The 21,460-nt window shown below is 41.7% G+C and overlaps 1 protein-coding gene across 1 annotated transcript in view; it reads left to right on the top strand.

Annotated features, from left to right (window-relative positions):
- LOC138661931 (interleukin-13 receptor subunit alpha-1-like) overlaps positions 1-21,460 on the top strand; it is an 84,751-nt gene that overhangs the window by 22,415 nt on the left and 40,876 nt on the right. The window contains exons 2-3 of the mRNA XM_069746937.1: positions 17,387-17,523; positions 21,154-21,301. Of these exons, the coding sequence (XP_069603038.1) occupies positions 17,387-17,523; positions 21,154-21,301 (285 nt within the window). The remainder of the gene's footprint in view (positions 1-17,386; positions 17,524-21,153; positions 21,302-21,460) is intronic.

Here is a 21,460-nt window from a genome sequence, read left to right on the forward strand (position 1 = left end):
GTCTGCGCAGAATCCTAATTGTGGCTATGTGTCCCTGCCAAGGGTGCTGTATTGCTGCACCCGCGTGGATGCTGCGCATGCGTTGGGTGAAGCGCTTGCCTCTTCTTTGAAAGTGTCCCCAAGTGGCAAAAACCATCAAGCGCTACAAAGAAACTGGCTCACATGAGGACCGCCCCAGGAAAGGAAGACCAAGAGTCACCTCTGCTTCTGAGGATAAGTTTATCCGATTCACCAGCCTCAGAAATCGCAGGTTAACAGCAGCTCAGATTAGAGACCAGGTCAATGCCACACAGAGTTCTAGCAGCAGACACATCTCTACAACAACTGTTAGGCTGGGATCACACATAGGCGAGATACAGCCGAGTCTCGCAGGTGAAATCTCTCCTCTGGCGCCGGCACTTGGGAGCGGAGCGTGCAACTCCATGTGTTGCTGTGTGGCTGCATGCTCCGCTCCGGAGTGCCAGCGCCAGAGGAGGGATTTCACCTGCGAGACTCGACTATTTTGCGTATGTGTGATCCCGGCCTTAAGAGGAGACTTTGAGCAGCAGGCCTTCATGGTAAAATAGCTGCTAGGAAACCACTGCTAAGGATGGGCAACAAGCAGAAGAGACTTGTTTGGGCTAAAGAACACAAGGAATGGACATTAGACCAGTGGAAATCTGTGCTTTGGTCTGTTCAGTCCAAATTTGAGATCTTTGGTTCCAACCAAACCTTTGTGCGACGCAGAAAAGGTGAACGGATGGACTCTACATGCCAAGTTCCCACCGTGAAGCATGGAGGTGTGATGGTGTGGGGGTGCTTTGCTGGTTACACTGTTGGGGATTTATTCAAAATTGAAGGCATACTGATACAGCATGGCTACTGCAGCATCTTGCAGCGGCATGCTCTTCCATCCGGTTTGCGTTTAGTTGGACCATCATTTATTTTTCAACAGGACAATGACCCCAAACACACCTCCAGGCTGTGTAAGGGCTATTTGACCAAGAAGGAGAGTGATGGGGTGCTACGCCAGATAACCTGGCCTCCACAGTCACCAGACCTGAACCCAATCGAGATGGTTTGGGGTGAGCTGGACCGCAGAGTGAAGGCAAAAGGGCCAACAAGTGCTAAGCATCTCTGGGAACTCCTTCAAGATTGTTGGAAGACCATTCCCGGTGACTGCCTGTTGAAGCTTATCAAGAGAATGCCAAGAGTGTGCAAAGCAGTCATCAAAGCAAAAGGTGGCTACTTTGAAGAACCTAGAATATAAGACATAATTTCAGTTGTTTCACACTTTTTTTGTTAAGTATATAATTCCACATGTGTTAATTCATAGTGTTGATGCCTTCAGTGTGAATGTACAATTTTCATAGTCATGAAAATACAGAAAAATCTTTAAATGAGAAGGTGTCCAAACTTTTGGTCTGTACTGTATATAGCGCTGTGTATGAGCCATATATTTTGTGCTCGGACTACTTTATACATGATGTGTGCAGTGTCAGCTATATGCAGTGGAAACCATACAGGCGCAGAATGCATTTTTTCAGTTCCCATTGTTCTTTTATCTTTCGTCAGGTCGGTATATAGAGTTTTTCTTGTATTCCATCATGCAGCAGATTGCACTTCTCTTACATGGATGTACATAATTTAGTTTTTTAATAACACAGGAGCCTTCAGATACCAGATGCTACTGTTTCCAATATAGTACTGTGCATCAGAGGTATAAGTCTGTTATTAATCCCAACATATTTCCAAAATTCAGAGTGGTTATTAATGGAGCACACTCGGACTGGGTCGCGGTTAGCAGTGGGGTACCACATGGGTCAGTATTGGGCCCACTTCTTTTTAACATATTTATTAATGACCTTGTAAGGGGCATACAGATTAGAATTTCAATATTTGCAGATGACACTAAACTCTGCAGGGTAATCAATACAGAGGAGGACAATTTTATACTACAGGAGGATGAAAACTAGAAGCTTGGGCTGATAAATGGCAAATGAGCTTTAATGGGGATAAATGTGAGGTCATGCACTTGGGTAGAGGTAATAAGATGTATAATTATGCGCTTAATTGTAAAACACTGGGCAAAACCGTCAATGAAAAAGACATGGGTGGATGACAAATTCTCATTTAGTGGCCAATGTCAGGCAGCTGCTGCAAAGGCAAATAAAATAATGGGATGCATTAAAAGAGGCATAGATGCTCATGAGGAGAACATAATTTTACCTCTATACAAGTCACTAGTTCGACCACACTTAGAATACTGTGCACAGTTCTGGTCTCCGGTGTATAAGAAAGACATAGCTGAACTGGAGCGGGTGCAGAGAAGAGCGACCTAGGTTATTAGAGGACTGGGGGGTCTGCAATACCAAGATAGGTTATTACACTTGGGGCTATTTAGTTTGGAAAAACGAAGAATAAGGGGTGATCTTATTTTAATGTATAAATATATGAGGGGACAGTACAAAGACCTTTCTGATGATCTTTTTAATCATAGACCTGAGCCAGGGACAAGGGGGCATCCTCTACGTCTGGAGGAAAGAAGGTTTAAGCATAATAACAGAAGCGGGTTCTTAACTGTAAGAGCTGTGAGACTATGGAACTCTCTGCCGTATGATGTTGTAATGAGTGATTCATTACTTAAATTTAATAGGGGACTGGATGCCTTTCTTGAAAAGTATAATGTTACAGGTTATACTAGATTCCTTGATAGGGCGTTGATCCACGGAACTAGTCTGATTGCCGTATGTGGAGTCGGGAAGGAATTTTTTTCCCCAATGTGGAGCTTACTCTCTGCCACATGGTTTTTTTTTTGCCTTCCTCTGGATCAACATGTTAGGGCATGTTGGGTTAGGCTATGGGTTGAACTAGATGGACTTAAAGTCTTCCTTCAACCTTAATAACTACGGTATGTTACTATGAGTGAAATTATCCCAAAAACGAGATTGGATCCCTTCAAGATGAAACTAGGATATTTTTTTTCCAGTGACTACTAAAGGAGTATCCCTGCTCTGATCGCTTCCACTTTGGGACATGAGAGGGGTCGGTGATGTTACGTCTAATGATACCTAAAGCAAAACCAAAGAAATGAGCCGGAGCATAAGTTGGCATACATGTAACACATAGAAGCTTGTTCACACGGTGGCCATTTAACAAACAAAGTAAGATAGAAATAAAATGAGCATATACCCTTCAGTAAGTAAATAGTAATACATGTAAATAACACTGTGACAAGGTGTACCCTAATCAGGACAGTCCTATCTAATATGAAAACCTCATCTTGTGTCAGACAACCTCTATATAGGTGGGGGGAAGAGCAGAACAAGAGCCCGTATGTTTGACACCTGGCCATGGGAAGCTATATAGATGAAATGCCTAGTTTAAAAGGGGGGTGGGGGGTGGCAACACCCCTGTTTGTACAAGAAACTTAAGTAAAACCAAAGAAATGAGCCGGAGCATAATTTGGTATACAAGCAATGTATAGAAGCTTGTTCACACTGTGGCCATGCAACAGCCGAAACCAAGATGAAAACAAATTAGAATGTACCCAGGTGTATGTATGTATATATATATAGATATATATATATATATATATATATATATATATATATCTATATATATATATATATATATATATATATATATCTATATATATAATTGTCTAAGGGTTTTTCTGTCTGTCTGTCTGTCCTGGAAATCCCGGCTCTCTGATTGGTTGAGGCCGTCAGGCCTCGACCAATCAGAGACCGGCACAGCATCGACGTAGAAATCCCGCGTCTCTGATTGGTCGAGGCCGCCAGGCCTCGACCAATCAGCAACGGGCACAGCGACAATGATGTCATAATGGACGTAGAAATCCCACATCTCTGATTGGTCGAGGCCGCCAGGCCTCGACCAATCAGCAACGGGCACAGCGACGATGATGTCATAATGGTTGCCATGGCGACGATGATGTCATAATGGTTGCCTCGACCAATCAGCGACGGGCACATTCTGCCGCGAATTCTGGAATCATCATTGTCCATATACTACGGGGACATGCATATTCTAGAATACCCGATGCGTTAGAATCGGGCCACAATCTAGTATATATATAATTGTCTAAGGGTTTTCCGTCTGTCTGTCTGTCTGTCCTGGAAATCCCGGCTCTCTGATTGGTCGAGGCCGCCAGGCCTCGACCAATCAGAGACCGGCACAGCATCGACGTAGAAATCCCGCGTCTCTGATTGGTCGAGGCCGCCAGGCCTCGACCAATCAGCAACGGGCACAGCGACGATGATGTCATAATGGTTGCCATGGCGACGATGATGTCATAAAGGTTGCCCCGACCAATCAGCGACGGGCACAGTCTGCCGCGAATTCTGGAATCATCATTGTCCATATATTACAGGGACATGCATATTCTAGAATACCCGATGCGTTAGAATCGGGCCACAATCTAGTGTATATGTATATATATATATATATATAGCAATGCTTTCATTTTCTTCTTTCTTTGTATTTTTCTTTTCTTTTTTTTTTGCTTCCTGGTGGAGCTATCTGATAAGAACTACAATTGTGAGTCATTGTTGCATTTTCGCTTTATCTTCTGCATTATTATTATTCACATTCCACATTTCAATTACCCATGGCCTGAAATTATATTCCCATCTGTGACAGATTAATTTATGAGTCTCTTTTCACATTTATTTTGAAACTTAGCCCAAGAGCAAATAAAGGAACTTATTTCCTTTCCTTATGAACTAGGGGCACAAAGTCCATCAACCCCTGAAGTGCACATACGACAATCCCCTTCGGTTCTCGCATTTTCCTGTATGTGAAACACAAAGGCCCCAATTCATCATTGCCTTTGCACATGGTTTTTTGTGGGTGCATTTACTTTTTTTTTTTTTTTTGCACCCAATTCATTCTTTTATTTGTAGATTGTGAGCCCTCGCGGACAGGGTCCTCTCCCCTCCTGACTTGTATTGTTTAAGATTATGTACATGCCTTTTCACATGTAAAGTGCCATGGAATAAATGGCGCTATAATAATAATAATTTGCGTCTTTTAAGTTTATTTTATATATCCTCACCTGTTTGTTTTTCCTCCGTTTTTGTGGGCGGAGTTTGGCGTTTCTGGATGTTTTTTCCTGATTCATCAAGTGCGACTTTTTAAAAAGTCACAAAGTTTGGCTCCAATAACTGGTGGAGTGTTTTTGAGTATTCTTCTAGTATTTTGGCACAATTTTGCAAAACGTATAACTTTTTACTCTAATAAGTTACAAAAACAGTTCAAGACAGAGAAAAGGCCTGTTTTCACTTTGTGCCAAATTCATGAATCATCTGTGCCATTTTGAAGATTTTGGTGCAAAAAAAACCACAACTAATATCAGAAAAAATAAAGCAACAAATGATAATGCCATAGTTATAGCTTTGTGAAATGGGACACTGCCTCTCATGTTGATGTCCCCAAACTTTTTATTTTTTATTTTTTTTAAACTGTTTTAAACTCTATTGATACATATTTAAAAAAGGTTGTACAACTTTTTTATTTTAAAATTGGGGCCATGGTGATTTGAGTATAATAATAATAAAAAAAACACCTTATTTGCCAACCAGACCCTTGCTGCTCTCTTTTAGGCTATGTGCACACGTTGCGGATTCGTGTGCTGATTTTTCCGCACCGTTTTTGACAATTCTGCAGGTAAAACGCACTGCGGATTACCTGTGGATTTTGTACTGATTTCCTGCGGGTTTTTGTGCAGATTCCACCTGCGGATTCCTAATGATGAGGAGCAGGTGTAAACCGCTGCGGAATCCGCACAAAGAATTGACATGCTGCGGAAAATACAATGCAGCGTTTCCGTGTGGTATTTTCCGCAGCATGTGCACTGCGGATTTCATTTTCCATATGTTGACATGGTAGTGTACAACGCATGGAAAACTGCTGTGAATCTGCAGTGGCCAATCCGCTGCGGATCCGCAGCAAAATCCGCAACGTGTGCACATAGCCATACTACTACCTGTGTTTCCCGTTGGTCTCCTTGCTTTTTTTCCAGCAAGGCACTTTATATGACCTCTGCAGTGGTTATGCCCCGTCTTCTCCAGACATGAGAACTGTGAGCCAATACCATACAAAATGGACTATATGTGATCTCCCAAGCCAAGTAGCCATTACTAAAATAAAAGGCATGGAAAAATTCCCTATGCCGGGAATTAGGCGATGGCCTAGGTCATATGTTTCTTGGAGGACTTTAAAGAAAGGGAACCCAAGAGCAAATTGAATCCAACTAGTTTTATTTAGCATTATATGGTCTTAATTGGATTGCAGAGGTTGTCTACTTGCTGCACATGACCTCCAAGAATAGCATGTGGCCACTCATAACTGTTTTTCCAGGTTTGTGTTAGTCTGGAGCGCAGGCGACTCTTTGGGATAGGTTTTGTAAAGAACTTGCAGCAGTAAGTTATTCTGAACACAGATGTGTATTACACTGCAGGTCTCCTCACAGTAGGAAATTCACCACTGCTCATATTACGTTTACAGAACTCAAGCAGTGGGAGATCTGCAGTATATACATCACATAGGAGACACCGAGACTGCTCTATATACATCACATAGGAGACACCGAGACTGCTCTATATACATCACATAGTAGAAAGAGGGGGAGACACCAAGCACAATAAGGTCTTGTCAGGTAGAGAAATTGGTTTAGGTGAGAGATAAAGGAAGTTGAACCAATGTCTTCATCAGAAGAACCGCAGTGTGTACAGACTATCACCCCTATCCTCCACCAATTGTTCTACATCATACGTTACATTACGCAGGAAATGCTGGAGCATATACATCATAGGATACACTGAAGACACATACATTGCAGGGGGGCTGGAGACACGTACATAGCAGGCGGGGCTGCCGCTGCTGCTGTTGTCGGTGGGACTGGAGCACAGAGCGTGCAGTCTCTGCTCACAAGGGATTCCCTGATGATGGCACACGTAGTGAAAGCGAGCATGCCTTGTCAGGACTTATTAAAGGCCTGTTGACCAGCATTTTGCTGGCCAGTCCCTGGGAATCTGCCCAGGGGCCGGACAAAAGGACATTCCCCACCCCTTTAGTATATGGTCTATGGTAGTATATGGATAATGCAGAAATTTGTGTTAATAATTGTGATTGAACTGTAAACTAATGAGACTGCATTAGAGGTATGTGATAACTGGAAATTTTATCAAATGTGGTGATGCCATTGAATTACAGGTAAGCGTATTGTACCCCCTCGAATGCTTTGCCAAGGCTGATCATCTCTATTTCTGTTTTTTAATTTGGACTTTTGTCCTGCGTTTTACACATCACTCATTGTGGCCATTGTACTTCTGGCAACAAGGGATTATTATATTCAAAGCGATAATGCTCTTTGGCAGGTTTCCATCCGCGCCCATAGTGGATTACATGCAGATCAGATCACGCCTGTGACTGAGCAGCTATTACTTACAGAATGAGACACAAAACTTTTCGGACTGCGCACTCCAGACTTGGGTTATTTTGTGTCTTCCTTCCTTTTTGTAGAAATCGTTGATAACATTAGGTAAAATAATCTTTTGCCACTACCGGTTTATTTCTAAAGACAGCTTTGAAGATCTTAACTCATGTCTTTATCAGCTAGTTTAATCAAAAAAATAAAAGGTCTCGAGGAGGGGGAGGGAAGGTGAAAGTGATATTACTTTTTATAAAAATAAAATGCCATTGCATCATAACAAAGTGATTAGGTTGTATCAAAGCTGACAAGTTGCATTTTAGCACACAATTCCTGGTAAAATATAATAAAATAAAAATGCAGAAACGATGCTGTTGTAACTACAATTTGCCTCCTTATGATTTTGTTTTCCATTTGTTATTTGAAAATCTAACACCCAACATGGCCACAATTACATTTTTTTCCTTAAATACAAAGTGTGCTTTACTCACCCAGGGCTGGTGTGATCACCTGGCGCACCCTGGCAAGTGCCGGGGCCCTGAGCAAGCAGGGGACCCACTCGCCATCGGGGACACTGGCATACTATGGGGCCCGTGAGTCGTGGGGTGGCCTGACTTTGTGGATCGATTATGTTAATGACACAGTGTTCAAACTCTACTCCGAGTTTGAGCTGAGTGTCAGCTTAGTGTGATCCGATTCTTTTGCATGAGAAAAATCGGGACACAGGTGAGGAGAAGATGGAGAACTAAGAACTTAAAACGTAACCGTCGGATTAGTTTTTTTTATTTCATATATCAATAGTAGAGGTGAAAATAAGCAAGTTTGTAATATATCTTAGGGTATGTGTCCACGCTCAGGATTGCTTCAGGATTTGGTCAGGATTTTATGCGGGTAAAATCCTGACCAAATCTGCACCTGAGGTCACTGGCAGGTCACCTGCGGTGTTCTTGCGTGTTTTGCTCATTGTAACAACATGCTGCGTTCTGAAAAAACAAAGGAAAGGTAAAGTAGCCAGCTCACCAATGATGATCACAGGTGCACGGATCTCCGTTGCAGGCAAAAGAACGAGTCCTTAGAAGAAAAAAAGTTGAGATCCAGCTCCTTAAAATAGGTAATATTTATTGATATCAAAAAAAGATAAAATCCATAGGCATAGGATAACCAAGCTCCTTCCGGTAGGTGCTTTGAAAAAGATCGTCTGATCGAAACGCGTTGCCGTTTAGCCTCTCATGTGCAGGGGCACCTACTGGAGGGAGCTTGGTTATCCTATGCCTATGGATTTTATCTTTTTTTGATACCAATAAATATTACCTATTTTAAGGAGCTGGATCTCAACTTTTTTTCATCTGAGTTCTGAAAAAACGCACCGCATGTGCGTTTTCGCAGCAAAAACACATGCGTTTTTTCCTGCATAGTGGAGACGGGATTTCATTAAATCCCCTCCACTATGCTGTAACATCTGGACGCTGCGTTTTTGTTCGTGCAGCTCATCTCCTCTTTACAATGCTATGCATTGAGCTGCAGTACCGGAGAATGGCCACTAGACTGTGAATGGAGCTGCGCTGTTTCAGTTGTATTCACAGCTTACATCTTGCCGGTGCCCAAAACATCTGATAGGTTAAGTGCTGATAATGATCACCTATCCTAATAAGTTAACATTAATGTCTTCTTTTTAAGGGAGTTTTCTAGTTTCAGAAAGCTCCTGTCCTCAGGGGAAGGTTTTTTTTTTTTTTAAACAATGCGCTGTACTTCTCCTTCTTCGGTCCAGTGCTGAGTTTTCACGAAGGCTCTTATCTGCAGCCAATAAGTGAGCTCAGCGGCTTTAGCGGAGTAGACGGTATGAGCTCACTGATTGGCTGTAAGGCTACTTTCACACATTAGGTTTTTGGCGTCATGCTGGATCCGTCAACTTTTGGAAAAAACGGATCCGTTGTAAATTGTGAAAAACTGATGCAACGGATCCGGGTTTTTTGCCAGATCCGACTAGCTGATTTCCGGTCACTAATTAGTAATTGACGGATCCGGCAAAAAAAAGGATGAAATGTTAAGCCATCCATCGCAATCCGGCGCTAATACAATTCTATGAGAAAAAAACGGATCCGTTTTTTTAAAAATTCGCCGGATTGTGCCTGACGCTGAAAACCTGATGTGTGATAGTAGCCTAACACTGTCAATGTGACATCAGCGATAAAGACACCTGGAGCAGTGGCGGAGACTCGACTCTGGACCTGGACAGGGATGTTGGGTCAAACAGTTTTGTTTTGGTTTTTGTTTGCTTTTTTTTTTTTTTTTTTAAACTGCTCCTAGTGTTTTCTGAAGCTGTAAAATCCCTTTCAGCCTGGAAAACCTTTTTTAACATCTATGGCTTTGGGTTTGGATGTGCGTTGTAAAACAAGCTCTTAGGTGTGATGGTCAGGTGTCCACAGACGTTTGTGCCAAGTAATATGCTATGTATTACACAAGAGTAAATTATTTCAGCTTTCCACAATGTAGGCTTGCTTCATAAGGCGTTGTACGCACCGTGTTCATACAAGTGTTAGCAAGCACTGGTAAAGTAAAATGCTAATTGTCGTGCCAGAAACAACATGCTTCTTCTGAACCGGCATTCATTTACCACCCTAACGAAGGAAAACAAACTGCGCCGCATTAATTTCCTTGCCATCATTGAAGGGGGGACTGACTGTACAAATGAATGAAACTATTGTGGTAGGTTAGATATGTGCACTTGCAGCATCTTGGTGTGGCCAAACATTAAATGTACCTTCCCACCTGCTTGTATCTCCACCCCCCTCCCTCTACTTTGATTGACAGCAATGGCTTCAAATAGACAGAAAAGGCGGAGATAGACGGAAAACAAGCAAGTGGGACGGTAAATTTAAATGTACTTGGTGTGAACAGTCATTCTGTGCTGCCAGAGTCACTTTAAAGAACACTCCCATGAAGATGTTTTTTTTTCACTAAGCCTGTGTGTATGTGCGTGTAGTGTAATGTGAATGTGTTAATATACCCACCACCATCACCTTTTCCAGGATCCAGCACGGTTCTTCTTCTCTTCTCAGCGACGTCACCGCACTTACGACTATCCAGCTCACTCAGTGCTCTAAAATAAGTTAAGCTTTGGGTGTTCTCCTTTGCAGACAGAATTGTAGGAGAATTTTGCTGTTGCAGCAAGTTGACCGCCAGGGAGAGAGTTAATGACATAATTTTTTCCCTTTTGCCCTACCGCAGTAAACATAGTAAGTGTAGTATTATAAAGAAAAGTTTTCTGAAGAAGGTAAATCGTGGTGAATGTTGGGATTTTTTTTCTATTTTTTTTTTTTTGAGTATAGAACAAAGTTATTTTCATACATTGTTTTACTCAACAACTAACTTACTATTGGCCGCTATGGACTTCTGCCTTCTTATTTGACCCAGGGTTAAAGTCACAAAATCTCTAGATTATTTCCTACCTTCTTGCCAAGAACATATGACGTTTTTATCTAAGCACTTTGCTTTAAAGTGTACTTTTAAAGGAAGTGGTGTTGTAATATGACCTCCCTGCTGGTAGACAAATCTTTCTGCTTGTGCGTCTGATGATTTCTATTCCCCATAGATCTTATTTACCGTACTTGCTCAAAAGTTAATAATTTCAATTTAACAGAAGCAACTTACCTATCTTTTGTGCCCGGCGCTGGTCATTGACCACTCCTGCCAGTGATTTAGCTGCTCCCTGTCAACAAAGAGGATGCTCTACCTGTTGATAGGGTCGAACTATTGGCATCATGCTGATTGACAGCCGGCTTCCCCCAATTAGGCAGTGGAGAGCCAGCTTTCAATCAGCATGACACCAGTAGTCCCGCCCTGTCATTGGGAAGACAAACTGACGATTTTTTTTACGTGATGTGTGTGGCGGCGAACAGTGCCTGGCACAACAGGCAGGTAGGTAGCAACTATCTGCTTGTTAATGCTTAGGCACTTTTTTTTGTTAAAGTCCTGGATATCTCGATATGCTATGCTAACTTCAGCCGTTCCGTCCTTGATCAGAAGACCACTTGCAGTAAGACCCACAGAGGAGAAGACATAGCCCAGGTTAGTCCATTGATGGTGTGACTATGGTAATGGCTCATCTTCTTTATAGCCAGCATAGTCTTCACAATAGACAGTGAACGTAGCGATGGTTCTGCAGGCCTTCTTTCCTACAATGGAGAGAAGGGTGGCCCAGAGCATTTTCAGAGCTTTTTTTTCCCCGACTGTAGGAGTGTACAGCAGTTGATTTTGTGGTTTTCAATTAGATATTTCTCTGAAATTTTATGTTATAATACTAAACAATATTTATTACTTTTTAATGTAGAAACTCTTCTAAGATCTCCTACATTTTTATTTCTTTTGATGGCAGCTGGCCACAATATGTAAAAATATGATATAAACAACTTTGATATGAATCTGTTATTGCATTTCAATTTTCAGCAAAGTTTCCATTAAAAATAATTAAAAAAAAAATACACTTTGATAGTAAAAATGGAAACATCAGTCACGTAGTGAAAAATTAACTGCAGTTGTAGTTTTAATGTACCCCCATTCATACTAGTACTATGAAATGATCCTTATAAAAAAAAAATACACAACCTCTACTACTTTTTATGTTTTAGGGACAGAATTTCACCATTTCAAGTGAATGGATGAGCAAAGGAGAAAACTGCTCAAAAATGACATCTGTGTGCTGTCTTTAATCAACTTGGAAAACATTTACAATTTTTTATTTATTTTTTGCATGTGTGAAAAATGAATGACATATAGAAGGTAAAAGTCAACACACTGCGCAAAAGTGGATAAAAAAATGTAAAATGGATGACAATGGTGCTTTCTTTCACATGCGTGCTCAACAACCTCCCCACACCACCAGTCAATCCCCAAGGTAAACAATTCTGCAGTATGTGGATGAGATTTGTTCAGCGCATGGAAAATCGGCGGCATATGTCCCCTGTGGATGTTTCTAAGCAAGTGTTCACACTAAAAAAAAATTTTGTTGTTTGCGGAGTTTTTGGAGCAGGAACTGTTCAATCAAAACTTGTGGGTTTTAGCGAATTTCTGGTTTGAAAGCTCGGGGAAAAAAAAGAATGGTAAAATTCCTTATTGGTTTTAAAATCCACATAAAAAACAGCTTCAAATATACTTTGAATTCTCTTGCTGGGGATTTTAAAGATAATCTGTCCTAAAATCCAAATAAAAATAGTTTTGTGTGCTTTACCTAAGGGTATGTGTGCACAGTGAATTTACTGCTGATTTTTCTGCACCTTATCTGCATACAAATCTTTTTAGAGTTTGTTGTGGATTTTACCCAGACCTTATAGTTTGCATTGAAAATGTTGAATTGTACTCAATGAATCGACATGCTTTGGGAATCACAAAATCAAATTATGCTTTCTAAATATGCGACACGTGCATTTAAACTTATATCATTACTGTACATTCTAGAATGGTCTAAAAGCAAATTTATGATCTGCACTGCAATGAGGGGTTCATCACAGTGAAGTTAGTGCACAGTTGTTTTGTGGTTCACATCCTGACCTGTAGTTTCTGGATCGTCTGTCCAATCACTGGTCAATTGGGATTCTGTTATGATGGAACATCGTTTCATGATTAGACTTCCATGGAAACAAATACCTGGCTATTTATTGCTTGCATTGAGAAACACGTGATGGTGTCTCCGTGGCTTTTCTACATGCATTTACATATTTCCCATAAGGGATGGGGGCAGTGTTCTGGATCACTGCGTTGAGAAACACGTGATGATGTCTCCGCGGTGTTGGATGTTTTGATCTCCCCGAGGTCATTCATCCTTATATTTATAGTCTTTTTACTAGGCACTGCTCCTAATAGCCAGTTTCCTACTCCACACTGATGAGGGGCAAATACCCCGAAACAACTGTCTGTGGATGGATACCATGTTTTGGCATAGGTGGTTTTCCTTTTTGGATGCTGCCCTTCCCGTGGTTATTCCTTCCCGGTGAAAGACCTGGCTATTTATTGCTTGCATTGAGAAACATGTGATGGTGTCTCCGTGGCTTTTCTACATGCATATCCATTGAAACAAAACTCACCACCTCTCATGGCAGCCTGTTCCACTCATTGATCACCCTCACTGTCAAAAACTTTTTTTCTCATATCTGATCTATAACTTCTCCCTTTCAGTTTCATTCCATTGCTTCTCGTGTTTCGATGTGATTTCCAGGTTAATAGATAATGACTGCTGTTGTATAAATTTACATAGGATTTTTTAGCCAAACCCTTAAACTGTGTGAGTTCACAATTTAGAATACATATATATATATATATATATATATATATATATATATATATATATATATATATATATACGGTATAATATTTTTGTATTTAATGACGGCAATCAAAGTTCTTAAAATTTGTGAGCAATTAAAACTTTACATTAAAAAGTGTGCCGCTCTCAGATTAGATGGCAAAAACCTGGTGACAGATTCCCTTTCCCCTCGCACGCCGAGCCCATATATTTCCTTGCAGATGCTGGCTGAAATATTCAGCTATTATCTGCCTCTAAGTGCCACGGGTAGAGTGGAGGTGGCCTGTTAAATGCTGCTGCCAATCTGTGACAGCGGCATTACAGCGTGCTGGCAGGGAGGCACGTCGTTCTATCACCTAATCGGCGCTCCCGCAATGTGATCACGGGATGCCAATGTGTTACCGTAACAGCCTGGGATCTGCTGAAGACCCCTCTGTCTGTCATCACGGTACTATGGTGAAAACCAGCCCATGCCTAAAATTCATAGCAGACCGTGATTTTAGCTATATACAGCTTCAACTCCTCTAAAGGGAGTAACAAATACAGTAAAAAGTGAAAAAAAGTAAAAAAAAAATAAAAGTTCAAATTACCCCCCTTTTCGCCATGGAACAAACCATCACAGATTTGGTATTACTGCATTTGTAAAAGCCCGATCTATCAAAATATAAAATAAATTACTGTAATCCGATTGGCAAAGGCATAACGAGAATAGAAATCAAAATGCCAGAATTGAGGTTTTTGGACACTGAAACGTTGCAATAAAATGCAGTAAGAGGCAATCAAAACATTGTACCTACACCAAAATGATATCCGTAAAAACAACAGATCATGGTACAAAAATAAGCCCTTAAACAGCTCTATATCCAAAAAAATTCTCGGTCTCGAAAAAGGGCGACCCAAGATAATATTTTTTCACCACTTAACCCCTTTCGGACGTATTACACCTGCGCGATCACCGCCAGGTGTCAGCTGATTCTAACAGCTGACCCTAAGTCACACACTGCTCCTGGCACTTTAACCCCCAAAATGCTGCAATTGAATACGATCGCAGCATTCCGAGTGCCGGCAGGGGGCTGACAGCCTCTCTGCCTTTGGATCGGAGACCCGGCAGTGTGATGCTTGATCCTATTCGTTGCCTTGGTGACCGGATGTCGTCATGACTACATCCTTGTCACCAGGCGTAGCAAACTTGCTGATCATGCCCAGTGCATGATGAGCAAGTTTGATGCTGTTGAAAGTGATCAGCCTTTAAAAAAATGAGTGTCCCATAGTGGGACAAAGTAAAAAAATAAAAATAAAAACTATATATATATTGTATCTACAAATAAGTATTTGAATGAAAAATATATATATATGATATATAAACAATAAAAGTACATATATTTGGCATCGCCGTTTCTGCAACGACCCGACCTATAAAACTGTTCTATTAGTTAACCCCTTTAGTGAACACCACTTAAAAAAGACTGAATGCTGTGGGCAACTGCACCACCATGTCATGCTGAACGGTGCCTGGTGTTTTGGCTTCACTTGGCTCTGTGTTGCTTCTCACAAGCCAAATCTTGCAGAGCCACCTGCTCTGCAGTTTGCAAACCAAGACTGACACCCAACCCTTTGCTGCAGGGTTTAAATAGAGTCTGTGGCCATGGGCCACTTGAAAGACTCGGTCTGGAAGAACTGAACCAACCTGTATTTTGCTCCAAAAATAAAAGCCCTTAACGGGATTTCCTAAACATTGCCTTGGTCAAATAACTTGACCAGTTCCACACTAAAGGTACCTTCACACTAAACGATATCGCTAGCGATCCGTGACGTTGCAGCGTCCTCGCTAGCGATATCGTTCAGTTTGACAGGCAGCAGCAATCAGAATCCTGCTGTGATGTCGTTGGTCGGGGCTAGAGGGCCAGCACTTTCTTTGGTCGCTGGCTCTCCCGCTGACATCGCTGAATCGGCGTGTGTGACGCCGATTCAGCGATGTCTTCGCTGGTAACCAGGGTAAACATCGGGTTTACTAAGCGCAGGGCCGCGCTTAGTAACCCGATGTTTACCCTGGTTACCATCCTAAAAGTAAAAAAAACAAACGCTTCATACTTACCTTCCGCTGTCTGTCCTCGGCGCTGTGCTTCCTGCACTCACTGTGAGCACAGCAGCCGGAAAGCACAGCAGTGACGTCACCGCTCTACTTTCCGGCCGCTGTGCTCAGTGAGTGCAGGAAGCAGAGCGCTGGGGACAGACAGCGGAAGGTCTGTGTGACAGCTCTCCAGCGACCAAACAGCGACGCTGCAGCGATCCGGATCGTTGTCTGGATCGCTGCAGCGTCGTTTAGTGTGAAGGTACCTTTACTTATTTAGCACTGCAGTCACAGCTATACCTGTGACTGCAATGCACTGCAGCAGGTTTAATACACTTCTATGCGCATTCTGGAGGATACATATCGATCTTCGCATATGATCCCCCTCACACTTCCTAACAAAAAAAAAAATTTGGTTACAAAATTGTGCTGATATAAAGTAGACACGTGGGAAGTGTTATTTATTAACGATTTTGTGTGACATATCTCTTTAAGGGCATGAAAATTCAAAGTTTGAAAATTGGGAACTTTTCCAAATTTTTGCCAAATTTCCATTTTTTTCACAAATAAACTCAAGTCATACCGAAGAAATTTTACCACTATCATGAAGTACAATATATCACAAAAGAAACATTCTTGGAATCACCGGGATCCGTTGAAGCATTTCAGAGTTATATCCTCATAAAGTGACAGTGGTCAGAATTGCAAAGATTCCCCTGGTTATTAACGTGCAAACAAGGGGGGGGTGGGATGGGGGGTAAAGGGGTTAAATAAAATAAAAACTATACATGTTTGGTATTTGCATACTCGTAGTGACCTGGAGAATCATACTCCCTGGTCAGTGTTTACCATGTAGTGAATCTGGTAAATAAAAAGCTTAAAAAAAAATTATGTCATTCAAAATCCAAGATTTCATGCAGCTATGTGGACGGATAAATAGAAAAGCTTTGGCTCTTGGAAGAAGGAAAAAACTAAAGGGAAAAAATAGAAAATTGTAAGGCCGTGAAGGGGTGTAAGTCAGTTATTAGAAAAGTACAGTAAAGAAAATTAATATCAGGATGCCAGATTTGTGTTTTATCGCTTTATTTTTATTTTTTTCATTCACATCAGCTCCACAAAATGAAATAAATAGCAATCAAAAGGTTGCACGTACTCCAAAACGCTACAAACAAAAACATGACCATCAGTGGGAAAATACAAAAATTAAAGTTTTTAGAAAATGGTGACACACACTTATTTATTTATTTACAAAGTTCAGACTTTCAGAAGCCGTAAAATTATTTAAAAAGTTATATAAACTTGTTATTGCCGTCTGACGTTCTTGTGCCCAAGTTTAGGCAAACGGAGACTAAAGTTTTATACTGTGGCTTCCGTTTCCCGTATTTTACTCAATCGTTGCATAATTATTGTGTACGAATTCCGTTTCTTGAGGATTCAGACGGAAGCCCGGATTTGAAGACGTGAACACAGTGTGAGCCTTAGATTCACTTTGTTTCATGTGCTTGTTTAGGAAGTTTAAATTATTTATTTTTTTTGCAGCTGCATCAAATGTGCTGATTTGTTGACTTTTATTACTTTCTGACAGGGCAACATCACCCTTCAATCAATATAACCTTTGGAATGAATGGAAACTTTTGTTTATTTTGGAAATGGACACCAATTAATAACACCGCAAACTGCCCATTACGGTACAAAGCCGAGATTTTGATACCTTCATATATGGTAAATTTTAATCTTCTCTTGTCTTTCTTGGTTTGCCATTTATTTGTCTTTATTTATTAGTTTTCAATTAAATGATCTCATGAGCACTTCAGTTAATAATATTTCTCAAAAGTATTTCACCCGTAAAACCAGTGTTACCGAAAGTGCTATGCAAAAACAAAAAAAATGATAAAAACAGAATTAGAATGCAAAGCAGAAAAAAAAGGCGATATTTCAATAATGCTCTCTCGGATTGACTCAAAAGCAGCAACATTCTGATTTTCAACCTAGTCATGTGTAGCTTTTGATTTTATATTTGGGTTCAGTGGCTTTGCTGGAAAGTGGATGTCTCTGGTAACAGCTCATTTTGCAAAATACAATAAGATTTCCTTTGATTGTGTAGACAAAAAAAAGGATAAGTTGAGTAAAGTGGTATTTCCTTTCCAGGTTCTGTTATAGATACACAGGAAGCTGTACAGTGTTGGGTCAAGTTGGCTCACAAAAAGCATATCTAAGCACTTGTTTGTTTTTCTTTCTGCTTGAGAAAGAGAAAATTTGTAACAATTGCACTGTGAAGTATGTGTAACGTATGCACCGACTCAACTGGCCCAAGAATTCTGGATTAGATGTATTAACTTTTGCAGTCAGGCATTGTATAGTCTTACTACTCTAACTGTAAAGATCCCTTTCATATAAAGATATCAGAGTTATGTTTTTCTCCACACTTAATGAATGTGTCCTACACTATGTGGAAGCAATGAATCATGTGCCAGTTCTTTGAATTGACCCCATGTAAATGAGACTTCTGATGAGATGTTTTTGGTTTTGTTTTTTTTCAACCAGTACATGCCCAATTTTTTGAACTTTTTATTATCAGATGCCTTCCATACCAGTTAGCAAATCTAGTTAACCACCTTTTGAACCCTCTCTTGTTTTCCAATACCCCCTTTACAATGTAGGTCCCAAAACTATATTCAAGACGTATCTAGAGAAGGAAAGGGAAACAAAACAGGCTGATCCATAGAGCAAAATCTCTGGTTAAGCCTTAGCAATCTCAGCAAGATTTTGCTAAGTAAACGCTAAGTAAACTACAGGCATTATGTGGTTGGCAGTGTTAAATTGATTAAAATGATATCTGGGGTGAAGAAATCCGTCTTGTGGTTCTTGTATAATCTGTCTTAGAAGTTTTAAGTTAATGGTATGCCCGTGCTCCAGGGCGGGAGTGTAGGCAGAGTCTTCTCTTCCTGCTCTAAGCCAGAGAAACCAAGGAAAGACCTGCCCGCAGGCCGCCCCGAAGCACAAACAGTCTGTCTCTATGATGAGACAAGGATTGCGTTGTGCAGGCATGTACTACGGAGGACAGAGAATGAACTTCAATCCAATATTGCAGCCAGCATGCAGCCAGCGGGTAAGGAAAGGGTGAATCAAACACCCGAAAACCCCGCCCCTAGGGCTGAAAATTGTTCCCTCCCAATTCAGGTGACAGAGTCCCTTTAAGCAGAGAACAAATGTCTCATAGGGATATAGTTAAAGAAGTAGTAAAAGAAAATTGGAATAATAACGCCACTGAAGTAGAAAATCAGCCTACGGTATAGTTTAGCATTTGTAATGGATCAATAAAATAAGATTGCTATGCGATTCAGCATCTTACCAACTCCTTCTTCAGGCCAGCCATCGCTTTCAAAGACAAGTCCAGCAATAACTACATGGCCAGTCCATTCCTCCATTATTGAGAAATCAGCATTTGAATTGCTCTGCAAATGAGTCTGGAAATCTATTTGTACATCTGAAGCCCCATTACTTGCCCAGCACAGCCTCCCTCTGGCAGGAAAAGGAGCTGTCAGTCAAACAGGAGGAGGCAGCATTGGGCAGGGAATAGAGCTGGAGTGACAGAGGCTTCAGATATACCATAGTCCTTTAGCCTAATTTGCATATCAATTTAAACAATGATTTCTCAGTAATGTAGAAGCAGACTGATCACGTAAAAGTATTGCTGAACTAGTCTTTGAAAGAGATGATTGACTTGAAGAAGGCATCGGTATGACGATGAAACACACAGCCTTGTAATGTTATTTTGTTGATCCAATAAAAGTGTTAAACTATACCCTGGACTGATTCTCTACTTCAGTGTCCTTTTTATTTCTGTTTGTTTCTTTTCCTTTAGCTTAATTGTTGCATGGACACATGAAGAGTTTTATATAAAATTAAGGTTTTTTATTGGGCTTACCAGAAAGATTCTCAGGATTCTGGTCCAATGGCAAGATCCAAAGTCAATGGCCACCATGAACCTCCTCCTACCTGCAACATCTGTGGCACCTCTTCTGATTAGTAGGCCGCCAACTTGTCATTACGTGGGAGAGCAATGCACGCATGACATCGCATTGGCCCAGTAATTCGAAGACACGCCATGGATGTTGCAAGTAGAATAAGGCTCGCAAACCTCTGGTCCGCCTGCCGCGGACTACTGACATGGGTCAAGAACATAATCAGGCAAATCTTTCTATCTTTCTGCTCTGCTCTAGTTTTAAAGGTCCACTGTCACCCCCCTGCAGCCGTTATAAACTAAAAGAGCCACCTTGTGCAGCAGTAATGCTGCATTCTAACAAGGTGGCTCTTTTAGTTTTGTGTTCAGGTATTATTAAAATAAAGCGTTTTGAAACTCTGCAGAAATACCTGTCTTTGTCCACGGAGGCGGGTCTGAAGCCTCCTCTGTGAAGTGCCCAACAGCCGTCACTCACATCTTCTGGGGCGATGGTCGCCGCCCCCTGCGCGCTGTTTTCTTTTCAAATCCGGCGCCGGCGCTGTGTAAATACTTGTGGGCAGGCGCAGTAAGCTCTGGCTGTCTGACGTCACAGCCAGGCGTGCGGCCACCCACGTCAGGAATCCCTGCCCCGCACTGTGTTATGCATTATGCACAGTGCGGGGCTAGGATTCCTGGGCATGCGCACTGCGTGTGTCAGACTCTCACCAACGTCCCCCGCCTTCCAGCCAGCTAGCAGGCAAGTTTCCTAGGTTGTTTCTTTCCCGGCGATTGCTATTAGCAGAAGGAGGAGGCGGCAGGATGAGCTCAGCTGAATAGCCAGAGGCTGGAAGGCGGGGGACGTGGGTGAGAGTCTGAGACATGCAGTGCGCATGCCCAGGAATCCTAGCCCCGCACTGTGCATAATGCATAACACAGTGCGGGGCAGGGATTCCCGAGGTGGGTGGCCGCACTGCCAGCACAGGCGCAGTCTGCAAGCCTGGCTGTGACGTCAGACAGCCAGAGCTTACTGCGCCTGCCCCACAAGTATTTACACAGCGCCGGCGCCGGATTTGAAAAGAAAACAGCGCGCAGGGGGCGGCGACCATCGCCCCAGAAGATGTGAGTGACGGCTGTTGGGCACTTCACAGAGGAGGCTTCAGACCCGCCTCCGTGGACAAAGACAGGTATTTCTGCAGAGTTTCAAAACGCTTTATTTTAATAATACCTGAACACAAAACTAAAAGAGCCACCTTGTTAGAATGCAGCATTACTGCTGCACAAGGTGGCTCTTTTAGTTTATAACGGCTGCAGGGGGGTGACAGTGGCCCTTTAACTATAGTAAATATTTCTTGTAGATTATATAGATTAAAAAATGTTTTTTTCCCCCTTTCTCTTGTAATATTTTTCAGCCTCTTGGAGGGAAAGATAAAAATCCTTACTATACAAAGTTTTTTAATAATAGAATTGATTTAAACAAAAACCTCACATTAAGGATTTCCACTGTATGTGACAATAGGACAAGTGAAGTGAAGCGGTTCACATCTCCATTGGCTGCAGGTAAGAAAGTATTTACATATGGAAGCCGCACATTTCTGGTTGATTTATTGGAGTACAGCACACCTAGGCCTCTTTCACATTTCCGTCGGTACGGGGCCGTCACAAACCGTCGGCCTGATGGACGTTGTGCAAATAGTGCACAATGTGGGCAGCGGATGC

Source organism: Ranitomeya imitator, chromosome 2 (genome assembly GCF_032444005.1).
Source record: "Ranitomeya imitator isolate aRanImi1 chromosome 2, aRanImi1.pri, whole genome shotgun sequence".
Classification (NCBI taxonomy): domain Eukaryota; kingdom Metazoa; phylum Chordata; class Amphibia; order Anura; family Dendrobatidae; genus Ranitomeya; species Ranitomeya imitator.